At 30.8% G+C, this 13845-nt stretch overlaps 1 protein-coding gene across 1 annotated transcript; it reads left to right on the top strand.

Moving 5' to 3' along the window:
• Window positions 1-11112: 11112 nt before the first annotated feature.
• LOC122317025 (transcription factor MYB108-like) lies at window positions 11113-12742 on the top strand. Its single transcript, XM_043133915.1, has 3 exons — window positions 11113-11362; window positions 11626-11755; window positions 11877-12742. The coding sequence occupies exons 1-3, from the start codon at window positions 11194-11196 to the stop codon at window positions 12469-12471; spliced, it is 894 nt and encodes a 297-aa protein (XP_042989849.1). The 5' UTR covers window positions 11113-11193; the 3' UTR covers window positions 12472-12742.
• The last annotated feature ends 1103 nt before the right edge of the window (window positions 12743-13845 follow it).

The raw sequence follows: 13845 nt of genomic DNA, 5'->3' as shown, positions 1-13845 counted from the left end.
TTTACCAAAAATAATGTCATGATATACCTAGCTAACTGCCAACCTGATCTAGAGTTTAATTCGTTTGCTTTTTTCTGAGAGAAAAACCTTTCAAATTATAATGATCAGACTTGACATGAAAGCATTATCATATATAATAGTAAGCAAGCTGTCAGGAATGGAGGGAACGTCATGTAATTGACAAGAATCACAGAAATGCGCGCAGAGAGAAAATTCAACGAAACGCCCCTGCAGGCCAATGGCCAATATTATTATTGCATCAGTTGGACAAGAAATCGTGCATTATTATTTATCTGGCATTATCTCAGCTTATAGGTAAGATGTTTTCTCATCATTCACGTTTTCCTAAATGGAAGTCTTCTCATGCCGTGAGTTTCAATGTCAATTTGAATCAGACATTTCCAAGTGGCGTTTTACAACACGAGAGTTCAGCTTTGCTCGATCGGTTTATACAGCAATTATTGCTATTTAAATCTCGCTCTTTGCAAGGAGATTTTGTTCCTTTACTGTTAAGAATTCCGCTATTGATTCCACAGTATTCCATTCTGGCTAACAAGATTTGACATTTGTGGCATTATCTCCTTCGTTACCCTAAGAGCTAAATCCCTAGTACGTAGGTATATATTTTCATTCAACGATCACCAACGCGAATGAGTATATATTCTCGAATCTCTATACAATTTTTTTTTCTCCCTGAACAGTTGTTGATAGTGCACATTAGAACAGTAGAAGGTATCGTCTTCATTCATAATCACGAATCATAATAACATTTTTTTGTATTTCTCATTGCTGGTTAAACTGCATGGCAGGAAGATCGATGCTGCATGAAGCCAACTTAATGAATTACCACGTGACCGACACAATATATATGCTTGATCGATCGATCGATCGATCCAGCTCTCTCTTCTGTACCCAACAAAATTGACAAGTGCAAACTGAGTTGACATTAGTTGTAGTACTTAGCGTGTGTGACGGCATGCACCGGCATTGAACAGTCAAATCAACAAGGCCGTATTCGACAAATATTTGTAATATAGCACTTGTAATAAAACGCGAAGAAGGAAGAAGAGATCAGAAGGGAGCCCTAAAAATGATCACGAAACGCCGTCACGGTATTTGTTTTTTTGTATTTGGGATGTCGTGTAATTCATTGTCTTCTACAGTAACGGAGAAAGCTCCAAGCACTCATCCAGGTCGATCCAAGTTCAAAGGAACGAGCTGGATATATAGTAGAATACAAAATTATTAAATAGAGTGAAATTATGACTATAATAAATGAAAATGAATTAAATCATGAGAAATTATGTTTAAAATATTTTTTTTTCTTTTTGAAGAAGAAAAGAGGATCAAATCTAGAAAAAAAGATGGAATATTATGAACAATAACTAAATAAAAAAGATAAAAAGAAACAAATTCAATTCGACTGAGCTAGGTTTATGTTTAAATTAAGAGGATTGCTATAACTACAAAAAGAATTTATATAAAAATAATCCCACAAACTTATGTGGATTCATATGATCTGTTAAATTTACTTTAGAATAAAAATAATTTTACAATTTGATGAATCACATAAAGACATGTACGTTAGTTTATATAATTATTTTTATATAATTTATTTGTAGCTAAAGTATTTCTTTTAAATTAAAAGAAAATCATCAAACAATCCCACATTCAAAATATCTACGACACTAACAAATGCCTAGCTCAAAAAGCATATTCATGCGTCTATCCTGATCTAATACACGCAATTTCACAAAGAAGTGAGCATAATTTCATATTGACCACGACAGCCTCAACCAACGCGTGATCCACAGTCCACACCCAATAGATACAATTGCAGACGAGAAAAATGAGAGAAAATGGCAAATTGTGAGACTTGAGAGATCAGTGATGAACAAGACGAGAGAAAGAGATATATATATATATATATATATTTGGCAGAATGAGATCAGAGAAAGAGTTTTTACAATAGATAAGTCATGTACTATAGGGCTTTTACAAAAGACAGCGGGATTTATATAAATTCTGAACAAAGTTTTATTATTATCTCCATTCCATTCCCTAATTTTAATTCTTCTCAATTTTGATGGGAAAAAAAAAAAAAAATGAGGCTTTGAGAGCATTAATGGAAGGAATATTAGGTAGTATTCCCTAATTTGTATAGGGACATGCTACGCCTACCGCTAGGGGCTCTTGTTAGTTTATTTCTTTTTCACATTATTTTTCTAACACTTTCAAATATTAAAAAAAAAATTCATAATATTATTAAATAACATTTTCTTAATCATTAAATTAAAAAAACCTAAAAAAAAAAAAAAATAGAGTGAAAAGTTCCAACATGATTCCTAGCTTTTTCCATTTGTATATATCCATTCACTCCCAAGCTAGCTCCTATAAAAACTTCTGAATAAAGGAATGCTATTTTACATTTCCTCATAATTAATAACCCTCAACCAAGAGTGGATGGAATGTTCTATAAAAATTCTAGTTTTTACACACACACATAAATAAATGAATAATGCTTGTCCCACTGCTGAGCTCTTGCTAGACTTTTTTTTGAAAATTTTTTTATTTTACTTTATGATTAAGGAAATATTTTTTTAATGATGTTATAAATTTAAAAAAAATTAAAAAAATACATAATAATAATAATAATAATAATAATAATAATAAAACTTCCTAATAACTTATGCTCCTAGGAGTAACATCATAGTTTTTAATTTCGTATCGTATTGATCATTGGTCTAGTATAGAAATTATATCTGTTTCGTATTGGTTTAAATACTGGTAAATATTTCGACCTGTAAAGAGTTATGTACCGGTCTGTACTGGCCGGTATATTGGCTTTTACTTTCTTTTTTTTAAATTATAAATTTATTTTTTGACCTACAATTTAAACTAATTTATTTATAATTTATATATACATATATATATATTTATGTATAATTTATTTATATATAAATTATTATTTTAAAATATAATTAATATATATAATTTATTTATATATTAACCATCTCAAAACACACGAAACTATATTAATATTAAAATATTTTGTCGTATATCGAATAGCCACCATCAGTCATGTCTTGTCACGCCGATCATCTAGCTAGCGTCTAGCTCGTAATAATAGTACTGATTCGTTGGCATGCATGTGTTTAAAATTAGGATCATGCAAAAGGCACCGCTGCTGCTGGGCCACCGCTAGGTTTAAGGAATTTTTTTTATAATTTTTTAAAATTATTTTTTAATATTAAAAAAATATATAAAAAATATTACATAATTTTTTTAATTTTAAAAAAAAAAAGAAGAAGAAGAAGAAGAAGCAAGCAGTGGCCTAAGCATTTCCCTTAGAGATGGAAATCATTCTGTAAAGCTCCCATATTGTTGGAACTTAGCGTCGATGAGTCAATTAGAAGCACTGAGCAATAGGGAGTGAGCTTTTTCAAATTCCCGGTTTGATAAAGATGTCCTTTCAATTTATTTTAATTTATTTTATTTAATTATTATAAATTTATATATAAAATATAATTAATAATTCTATTTGTTTAATTTAATAATAATAATATTTTTTAAAAATAATATTATAATAATATTTTATTCAATTTTTAACTTTTATTTTATCTCAACTTATCAGTATCCAAATCTCCCTTGCCTAGTGATTAAAAAATACCTAAAATAATAATCATCAAGAGGACCACTTCGCGCGTTAATAGCTATCGGCCATATACCTATCAACAAATTAAACTGATTGATCGATCGAGGGAATTATTAAAAGCAAGATCAAAATGAAGGAAGAGAAAATGGCAAATGCTATCGTCCCATTTGCATGTATATATGTATATATATATATATATATATATATATATATATGTGTGTGTGTGTGTTTTTATATATCATGTTAAAGAAACTAGTGTTCATTAGCAGAGTGTAGCATTATAAATTTGGCAGATAATAAAATAAAAAATGCGTTACTTAATTTAACATGCAAGTACTATTATAAGAAAATTGGACAGTTATCATCTATTTCCTGTTAAAATGAGTCTGTTTTAATAAAAAATAAGCATTTTCACAAAAAAAAAATAGCAATAACTACTTAAATATTTTCTATACGTACATACAAATTAAATGAGCAGAAAATGTAGAATATCAGTACCATTAACGTCAGATCAAGAACAATATATATATATATATATATATGGTGGTAGTAATAGTACACTACAACAAAATTAAAATTTAGTGACGCTTTAGAATTAGTGACAGTCCCTAAACCGTCACAAAAAATCATTTTTATGACGGTTTATACAAACCGTCACAAAAAATCATTTTTGTGACGGTTTGTATAAACCGTCACTAAATTTAGATGGAAATTCGTCTAACGTTTGAATGTAGGAAAATTTACATTCGAACGCTATATGAACGTTCGAATACTAAATATTTTTACGTGCAAACGTAATATTTTTTGGCGCCAACGTTTGAATGTTAATCAATGATGTTCGAACGTTGAGTGACGTTCGAACGTTAATCAGTAATGTTCGAACGTTAATCAATGACGTTCGAACGTTAGTGGGTGAAGTTCGAACGTTAGATATAATATTTCGTAAATATGACTATAATTTAAAATTTTATGTAGTTTTTAAATAAAATAATGCATCCTTTGTGAACAATTATTACAAATTTAAAGAGATTGAAATTTGAAGCGCAATGATTTAATATTAAAATTGGATAAGTTAACTGTACTATATAATACACTATATTATATACTAGTTAAGTATATAATATATATTATATATATAGTCTAGTGCTATATACTATACTATATATAGTCTAGTATATATTATATAATATATATAGTATATATATACTCATTATATATTATATCTATAGTCATTACATATAATATATTATATAGTTAATATATATAGTATATATTATAGTATATAATTAATATACTATATATATTATTATATATTATTTATAATAATAGAGTACATATCTTTCACATACGTTCGAACGTTAGATATAATATTTCGTAAATATGACTATAATTTAAATTTTATGTAGTTTTTAAATAAAATAATGCATTCTTTGTGAACAATTATTACAAATTTAAATAGATTGAAATTTGAAGCGCAATGATTTAATATTAAAATTCGATAAACTAACTGTAGTATATTATATACTATATATAATATATAATACACTATATTATATATTAGTTAAGTATATAATATTATATATATAGTCTAGTGCTATATACTACACTATATATAGTCTAGTATATATTATATAATATATATAGTATACTCATTATATATTATATATATAGTCATTACATATAATATACAATATAGTTAATATATATAGTATATATTATAGTATATAGTTAATATTATATATAGTTAATATATTATATATATTATTATATATTATTTATAATAATAGAGTATATTTCTTTTACATACGTTCGAACGTTAAATTTCGAACGTTATTTTTTAAACATTTAAACGTATATGCATATACGTTCGAACGTGAAAAAATACGAGAAATTTTTCACTCATTTTTAAATAACATTCGAACATTAAAATTTAACATTCGAACTTTTTTAAATGTTTGAAAGTATATGCATGTACGTTCGAACGTGAAAAAATGCGAGAAATTTCCCACTCATTTTTAAATAACGTTCGAATGTTAAAATTTAACATTTGAATGTTACTTTTTAAACGTTCGAACGTATATGCATGTACGTTCGAACGTGAAAAAATGCGAGAAATTTCCCATTCATTTTTAAATAACTTTCAAACGTTAAAATTTAACATTCGAATGTTACTCTTTAAATGTTCGAACGTTACTTTTTAAACGTTCGAACGTCATATCAAATTAGAGTGATTTTAATGAAGAAACGCACGGGAGGAAGCAGAATCATTTCTTCTGCTTCTCCCGTGCGTGAAAGAGAGAGTGAGAGTGAGAGAGGGTTGTGGGTTAGAGAGAAAGTGTGTGTGTTAGAGGGAGAGATGGTTAGAGAGAGAGTAGAGTGAGAGATAATTAATATTTTTGCTCTCTCCATTGATTTTGGTAAGGAAAAACTCTTTTTTCCTTTAAATGTCTTGCAATTTTATGATATTTATTTTGTGTTTTTATATATATATGTCTTTAACTAACTAGTGTTGTGATTTTTTTGAAGGATTGGTTTTGTGACTTGTTCAAAACTTGTGATTTGTAAGAGGATATTGTGAGTGATAGGTATATTTCTAAACTTTATTAAGATGTTTATATATTTTGTTGTGCTTTTGTGGTGGATAATGATGAATATTTTGATGTGTATAATGTGAGTTGATTGTGAATTTTGAAGGATTAGATATGGGTATAATATTGTGAGTTGAGTAGTGAATTTTGATTGTATATATTGTGAATATGTTTTGAATTGGATATTATTGATGAATTAGAAGGAATTGAATTGTTTATGTTGATGAATTAAAAGCAAATATTTGTGATATGAATTATGTAATATGATGAATTAAAATGAAAAATTGTGTTGTGTGTATGCTTATTCTTAAAATGAAAATATAAATATTTGTATATATTTATAGATTAAAATGAATATGTTTTACAATTGTGTATGTGGATTTGAAGCATATGTTGTGGTTTTTTTTTGTGACTATGTTTTGGTATTTGTGAATTAGTTATTATTGTGCATATGTATATGTGATTTGTGAATTAGTTTAGTCTATGGGAAATATGTTTATATATTGTGAATTTGTGTATTACATTATTTATTAAAATTGTTGGGAATATGTAAAATATTGTAAATTTAGTTGTGAATATGTTTATATATTGTGGAAATATATGATATCATTTTGAATAAATTTGTGAACTTTTATTGAATATGTTGGGAATAATTTATTAAATTAAGCAACATGTCATTAATTTAATTTTTATTTGTATTTCTTTTAAATGTTACTTATTTTGCAGCATCTGTTTTTTATCAAATGAGTATATGAGATCAAGACAACAAGAGTTTGAGTCTCTCTTAGAGCAACAGTCTGATTTAGATATACGTTTGCAGGAGCAACATATAGATTAGGAGGAAAGAATGTGCAGTGAAATTTAAGAACAAGTGCAGAAGGAGATGAGAGTCCAGATAGAGCGTGTCATGTCACTACAGTAGAATCACGGTGGGAAAGGAAAGAAGAAGAAATAAAATCAATTCAATTTTTTCATTGTATAGAACTTTTAATATCTAATTTTAAAACTATATAAAACATTGTTAGTTTATAATTTGATGGTGTAATATGATGATAACATTTGTATATTTTTTAATTTTATGAAAATAGTATTTTTGATCTATATGTTCGAATGTATATAACAAACGTTCGAATGTTGGTTCACGTTAGAACTAATGTTCGAATGTAATTACACAAAATTACGAAATAACGTTCGAATGTACATCCCAACGTTTGAACATATTCACTCTCAAAATAAACATAACGTTCGAATGTTTAAAGGATTTACGTTCGAACGTTTTGTTTGACATTCCAACGTAAATATGATACGTTCGAACTATAACCAACGAACGTCAAATTTTATCATTCGAATGTCAATCAGTTGGGTTAATGTTCGAACTCTCTGTTGGACGTTCGAACGTTACATTTTGTGATAGATTTCAACTGTCACAAAAAATCCCACGTTCAAATGTGACATCAAACGGAAGATCTCCAACCGTCACTAAAAATGTTTTTTGTGACGATTGAATAGTAAACTGTCACCAATTATTTTCTGTGACGCACATTAGGTGACGGTACTCGTGACGGTTTCGAACTGTCACCAAATGTCTTTAGTAACATTTTAGTCATTTTTTGTGACGTTTTTCTCTGTCACAAAAGACCAATTTTGTTGTAGTGGTAGTAAACATTTCTTCACACGCACTTTGGTTATTATAAGTACTGATTCAAAAAAGAAAAAGAAGAAATATATATTCTGTCCACGAAAATTAAGAAAAGATCAAAGACGTGACATGATATTCGTTTAAGTCCAAATCTATTAATGCAGGTAATAATCTGAAATAATATAAATTAAAATATAAGGTCAACGTACTAAATGATACGCCCTAGTTAATTATTAGATCCAGTACTCATCCTTGAATCTGATCAAGCCCTGCCAATCCGCCTGCAGCTTGTGGTTTTTGTGGTATCGATCTTCTATTCGCTCAAAACATTTTAATGCTCTTCTGGATCAGATTCTTGATCTATTGTTTTTAATCAGATCGAGTAAATATTGGAGTGCTGCTCTTTTTTTACTAGCTAGGTAAATATATAGATTATATATGCTCGATCTTTTTAGTAGTTTCACTTGCATGCATGCATATATATAAATAGAGCCCAAGTAAAGTTCTATTAATATAAGCTTATAATGTAATCATACGAATTAAGCATCTCTTGCTGAGCAGATCAGTGGGTAAGCGAATAAATCATCAGATGGGCATCTTAATTGCTTTAATTAGCTGATGTTTGGAGTAAAGTCTAACACGATAAGGTCATGATATGCATGAGTGACTAGGCATCAGGACATGAGAAATACAAAGAACATTCCAAAGGTGGATCGAATTCCCTTGCTTGTTCATTAATTAGAAATGTTTTTTTTTATTAAAAAAAAAAAAGGTGGCCAGTGCTCGGAAACGAAAAGTGTGGTCATGAAATGTTGGGTACGTGTCAAAAGCGGAGAATTTGTGCTATTCTTTTCTCGGCCTTTCTTCCTTCTAGTCCCCCTTAAGGGAATAACAAAGAATCGAACTTTACATTATATATATAAAATCATTCTGGATGAGACTTCCTTTAATTTACTGTGTTTTTCTTAAAGTTTCATAAATTTCATTCAAATTTAATGATGTTTGGGTGTCAAGCACTCATCATGTCTCACTGGAGGAAGAAAATTAAAGTCGAATGTGTCTAATTAAAATGCTCTTACGTGTACGTCCATCGATCATCTCTCACATTTGGTTATCTTAATTAGTTATTGAATTCCCTCCTCCATTCTCTCTCTCTCTCTCTCTCTCTCTCTCTCTCTCTCTCCATTTAGCACGGCAAGATTGTCTTGTTTTGCCGTGCTCGAAGTGGGGAGCTGTAGGGGAAAAACATATGGATTGCTCTATTTTAGGGAGCAAAAACAAGGAAAAATTTGGGATTGAGTACGGTGGTGCTAGGTGGCTTAAACATGGGCTCTTGCTTCCCTTTCGCCGTGTTTGATGTGGCCATTGATGTTGCGTGGGTTGTAGACGCTGTTGGTTATGGAGGTTGTTTATAGTTTTGTTGTGGCTCATCGAGAGGAGGTGGAGATTTTGAAGGGGAGGAAATTTCGATGATTTTAGATGGAGGAGGAGACGTCGATGGGGGAGGATATTTCGAGTTTTACTCTTCCTGCTCGATCTAGACACAGCCATTTGATGAAGACGAGATCGTCTTCTCGCTCTTGTTGCACAAAATCACTTTCTTAATGCTTTGAACGCGCCGTTTCATTTGACATGTCAGTATTGGTGCACATTCTGGTTCACAAATCGATTTTTGTTATTTTTCTAAAACAAAATATCATTAAAAGAAAATAATAAGCACATATATATATGTATGTATTATATAGCTAAAAATTATGGTCATATTTAAACTATGAAAAAATACACGTGCAATTCTTTTTACAGCTATATTTTAAATTACGAACATTTTTATACAATAACTAATTATGACAATAGTATCGCTTTACAGATTTTATTTTTTTTAACTTACAAATAACATCGTTCCATAAATGATTGTAAAAAATAACAATGTCTTGCTACTCTTTAACCATTTAAGGTTGTTTTTGTTAATGATGTGTTTTACATTACCAATTATACAGATATCTACAATGAAATAAGAGGACGGCATGAGGTGCCTACTAGAATTTCGATACCTAAGTTAGAAAAGTAATCTCAAGTAAATTGTATTAATAAATGTAAATGTATTATCTTTAAGTGTTACTTCTAGAGGTATGGTGTGGTAAAGATGACCAACCTTCAAAATATATTTTTAAGACTCCGTATTAATTAGAATGATCTCATTTCTGATCAGTTGGATGCGGTATATATTATCCTCAATGTATATCAATAAGATCCATCCATAGACTTGCACTCAACCATTGGACTTTCATTACAATGTGCCCATTAGTACGTTGGTACTAAATACCCCTTCTAGTTATGCAAGTCACTTTACCCAAATTAAGTTTGAAGTTGATGACAAAGAAATTGCGTCATTTTTCTCCATTACATATATATATATATATATATATTATTTCTAGTCCTATTTTGCCCTGATCTTTCTTTCAGTCGTCCATTAATTATTACTCATAAGTTTACTTGAAGCTAGTCTAGCTCGCACTGGCCAGATCATGCACGAGTTGACTTGATCCCTTGTTATATGCCTAAAATTCCTAAATTAGGAGCTCAATTTCTCTCCTCACCTAACAAACATGTATTGAATAAAAAAGAAAAACAAAAAATCAACTTCATCAAATGCGCCCGTAAATTCAAAGACAGGAATAGTACCGAGAAACCTAATATATATCACGAGGGAACAGTAGTACCGATCAGAGATCTTCACAACGGGCAACAAACAGTACTACTCGGTCAATTTCTAAATGTATAGACCACGAGAGGCTAATTAATTAATTAATTTGTAGTAGTGGTCGGTCAAAATATTATATAACCTTCATAGAAACCATGGTCGACTCATGATGCACATCAACTTCACATGGTATATATAAAACATTCTAAGATTAAAACATGATATTTAAATTGCTAACCATCTAATTAAAAACAAAAAGATTTGAACTACTCGGAGAGGAGACCTGCCCAGTGGCCTACAATGGTGGTACATGGCTGCGCGTGTATTTGGGACAAATCTTCAAATTCAAAGGGTCAAAACCTCCAAAAAAAAAACAAAACCCAGTCGTCTATAGTACTATAAGTTATAATATTATATTAACCCAACTTGTGGCGTGTTCTGTCACCTTAAATATCTTTTTTTTCTTTATTAGTGATTTGGTCTTCCCAATCCCATCTTTTCCCCTATATATATAATCCCCCGCTTATCCCTAAGCTTAAATCCAAATAAACCCATCTTCTCTCTCTCTCTCTCTCTCTCTCTCTGAGAACTTAGAATTCATTGAGGATTAATGGAAGTTCAAGCGATCAGAGGTTGTGGATCTGCAAAACATGATACGAGTTCTGAAGAGGGCATGGACATCAGGAGAGGTCCATGGACAGATGAAGAGGACTTCACGCTCAAGGGTTATGTCACCATCCATGGTGAGGGTCGCTGGAACTCCGTTGCACGCTGCACAGGTAAACCTCTAATTAAACGCATGCATGCTTCTTCCCCATAATATTAACCTTCGCGTTGTCTCTGCTATCTGTTCTTTCTGAGTTCAGTTAACTGTAAGGATAGGGGAAAGAAATTAAGGAACAAAAAATCAAGCCTTCATTAATGAACAACTCAATTATTTTTGCAATAGTACTATTGTTCAGGAATTAGAACACACAGCCAAAATTTTCAGATTTGTTCGTTCATGTTTTTGTCTCTAACTTCTATCGATAAAACTACACAGGTTTGAAGCGAACGGGTAAAAGCTGCAGATTAAGATGGTTGAATTACTTACGCCCTGACGTTAAACGCGGGAATATCAGCCTCCAAGAACAGCTATTGATTCTTGATCTTCATTCTCGTTGGGGCAATAGGTACTACTCTTCGATTCTCCTACATATATATACAGACACACACACACACACAACATATGTTTGTGTTTTTAACCTTAATTAGAACGAATCTAATCTTTGGTTTTGTTTCGAAACGTTATAGATGGTCCAAAATAGCACAGTATCTGCCTGGAAGAACAGATAATGAGATAAAAAACTATTGGAGGACCAGGGTCCAAAAGCAGGCTAAGCAACTCAAATGTGACGTAAACAGCAAACAGTTCAGAGACGCCATGCGTTACGTATGGATGCCCCGGTTGATGGAGCGAATCCGGGCTGAATCCGAATCCAACTCGGATGAACCCACCACTGGATACAGTACTCAATCTACAACTGATCACTTCCCCAACAATTCGACAGGACTCAACTCCTCATATCAAGTCGATACGTCTCTGTCCGAACCAGTTGAACCCTACTTCATGCATGCAGTATTGAGTGATTCCCCGGCTGCTTCATCGGAGGCCCAAGTTTCCTCCATCTCGGATCTATCTGAATGCTACAATATAGTACCCGGGGGTAATTACACCGATAATTCTCTAAACGGGTCCGGACTATGCCAAAAGGGCTTGGAAATGGATATCCCATCGTTGGAGCATAGCAATGGGTGGTATGGTGGTGGTGGAGACGCATTGGATAGCTTGTGGAATGACGAGAACACGTGGTTTTTGCAACAACAGCTTTATGATTATGAGGTCTAAAACAATGGAATAAAAAAAAAAAAAAAAAAAAAAAGTAGAATCTCCTTACGTGACGCATTTAATTCGGCATTCAGAAGAACAATACTAGCATTGTTTTGGTGTTAACTTTGCTGATCCCATAACTTAATTATGTGTGAAAAATATTTATATATGTAAGAAATGTTACAGCAGATTTTATAAAAATAAGTTCTTGAACTGACATGGTTTATGATGTATTATTGTACGTGTAGATTTATTTTATAATAAAATTAATTTTATAGTTAATCTATCATATTAGTATCATATTAAGTTACGTTAATTTATAAATTTAATTTTATCAAAATTTTTTAATTTGGATAAAGTGTATATAATATAATAATATATATATATATATATATATATATATAAGAGTCAAAAAAGGAGAGAGAGGAATCATGCATGAGATCATCATCCATCGCTATTGTTACATAGCAAAATATATTTGTTTAGATCAATAACAATTCCTTGCTTATACTTAACTTATAATAGGTATTTTAAGTAAAGAGTATTGTTACATATAATCGTGAAGTATGCAAGCGCACGTAATATACGTAGTCGCTTTAAAAAAAAATAGAATTTAATATTAAAAAATTAATTTTCTTTTCATATAAATCTCACATTTATTTATTTTTTAAATTAATTACATAATATTTATATACTTATAACTTTAAATATCATTTCTCTCAAGCAAGAGGGGATAATAATTAATTAATATATTAGAGATGGAATTTTACCGGTGGTACGTAGCTGAATATTGCTGGATCAGGCCTCCCATTAAGATTAGGGATGGGTCATGGGGGGATGGCATTGCTTGTACGCAAGTACCCGCGTCTTTTCCGTGCGTGAACTTTCGGGAAAATGACTGAATGATCGACCAGCCTATTATACTGTTTGATAGAGGAAGACTAATAAATTAGAACGTAAATGTGTGGTTTGCAATTGGGTCAATGATAATGGAACATGAAAAAGAGAGGGTAACACGTAATAACAATAATTTCTAATGGAGATTGTGAAAAGGAATCGACAACTCGTGGACTTTTGTATTATGTTATTTTTCCGTATGTTACGAGTTAAAATAAAAGTTGTCTACCTACAAAACGTCACATGATCAGCCCCTCCGGCCCCCGCCGGGTGAAAAAACTGGCAAATAAACAAGTTTAATTGAGAAACAGGTCGTCGTCGTCATCATCATGTCTTGATTTTATTTATTGAAAAATTTTAAACATAATGGTAGGGAATCGAAGGGCCGAAGGGGATCTTATTTTTGCACACGCCATGACATATATAGTGCGTGAGCTTCACGTGGATGTATCGGTGACTTGAATAATTTAGTAAAAAGAGATTTTATAAAAATAA

Source organism: Carya illinoinensis, chromosome 7 (assembly GCF_018687715.1).
Source record: "Carya illinoinensis cultivar Pawnee chromosome 7, C.illinoinensisPawnee_v1, whole genome shotgun sequence".
Lineage (NCBI taxonomy): Eukaryota > Viridiplantae > Streptophyta > Magnoliopsida > Fagales > Juglandaceae > Carya > Carya illinoinensis.
This window is presented reverse-complemented; position numbering and strand designations above follow the sequence as displayed.

What these genes read in the sequence shown, in the direction of transcription:
- LOC122317025 (XM_043133915.1), top strand. Translation starts at nt 11,194, where the DNA reads ATGGAAGTTCAAGCGATCAGAGGTTGTGGATCTGCAAAACATGATACG. An exon ending in CTCCGTTGCACGCTGCACAG is followed by an intron (nt 11,363 to 11,625) that starts GTAAACCTCTAA and finishes AAAACTACACAG; the next exon opens with GTTTGAAGCGAACGGGTAAA. An exon ending in CATTCTCGTTGGGGCAATAG is followed by an intron (nt 11,756 to 11,876) that starts GTACTACTCTTC and finishes GAAACGTTATAG; the next exon opens with ATGGTCCAAAATAGCACAGT.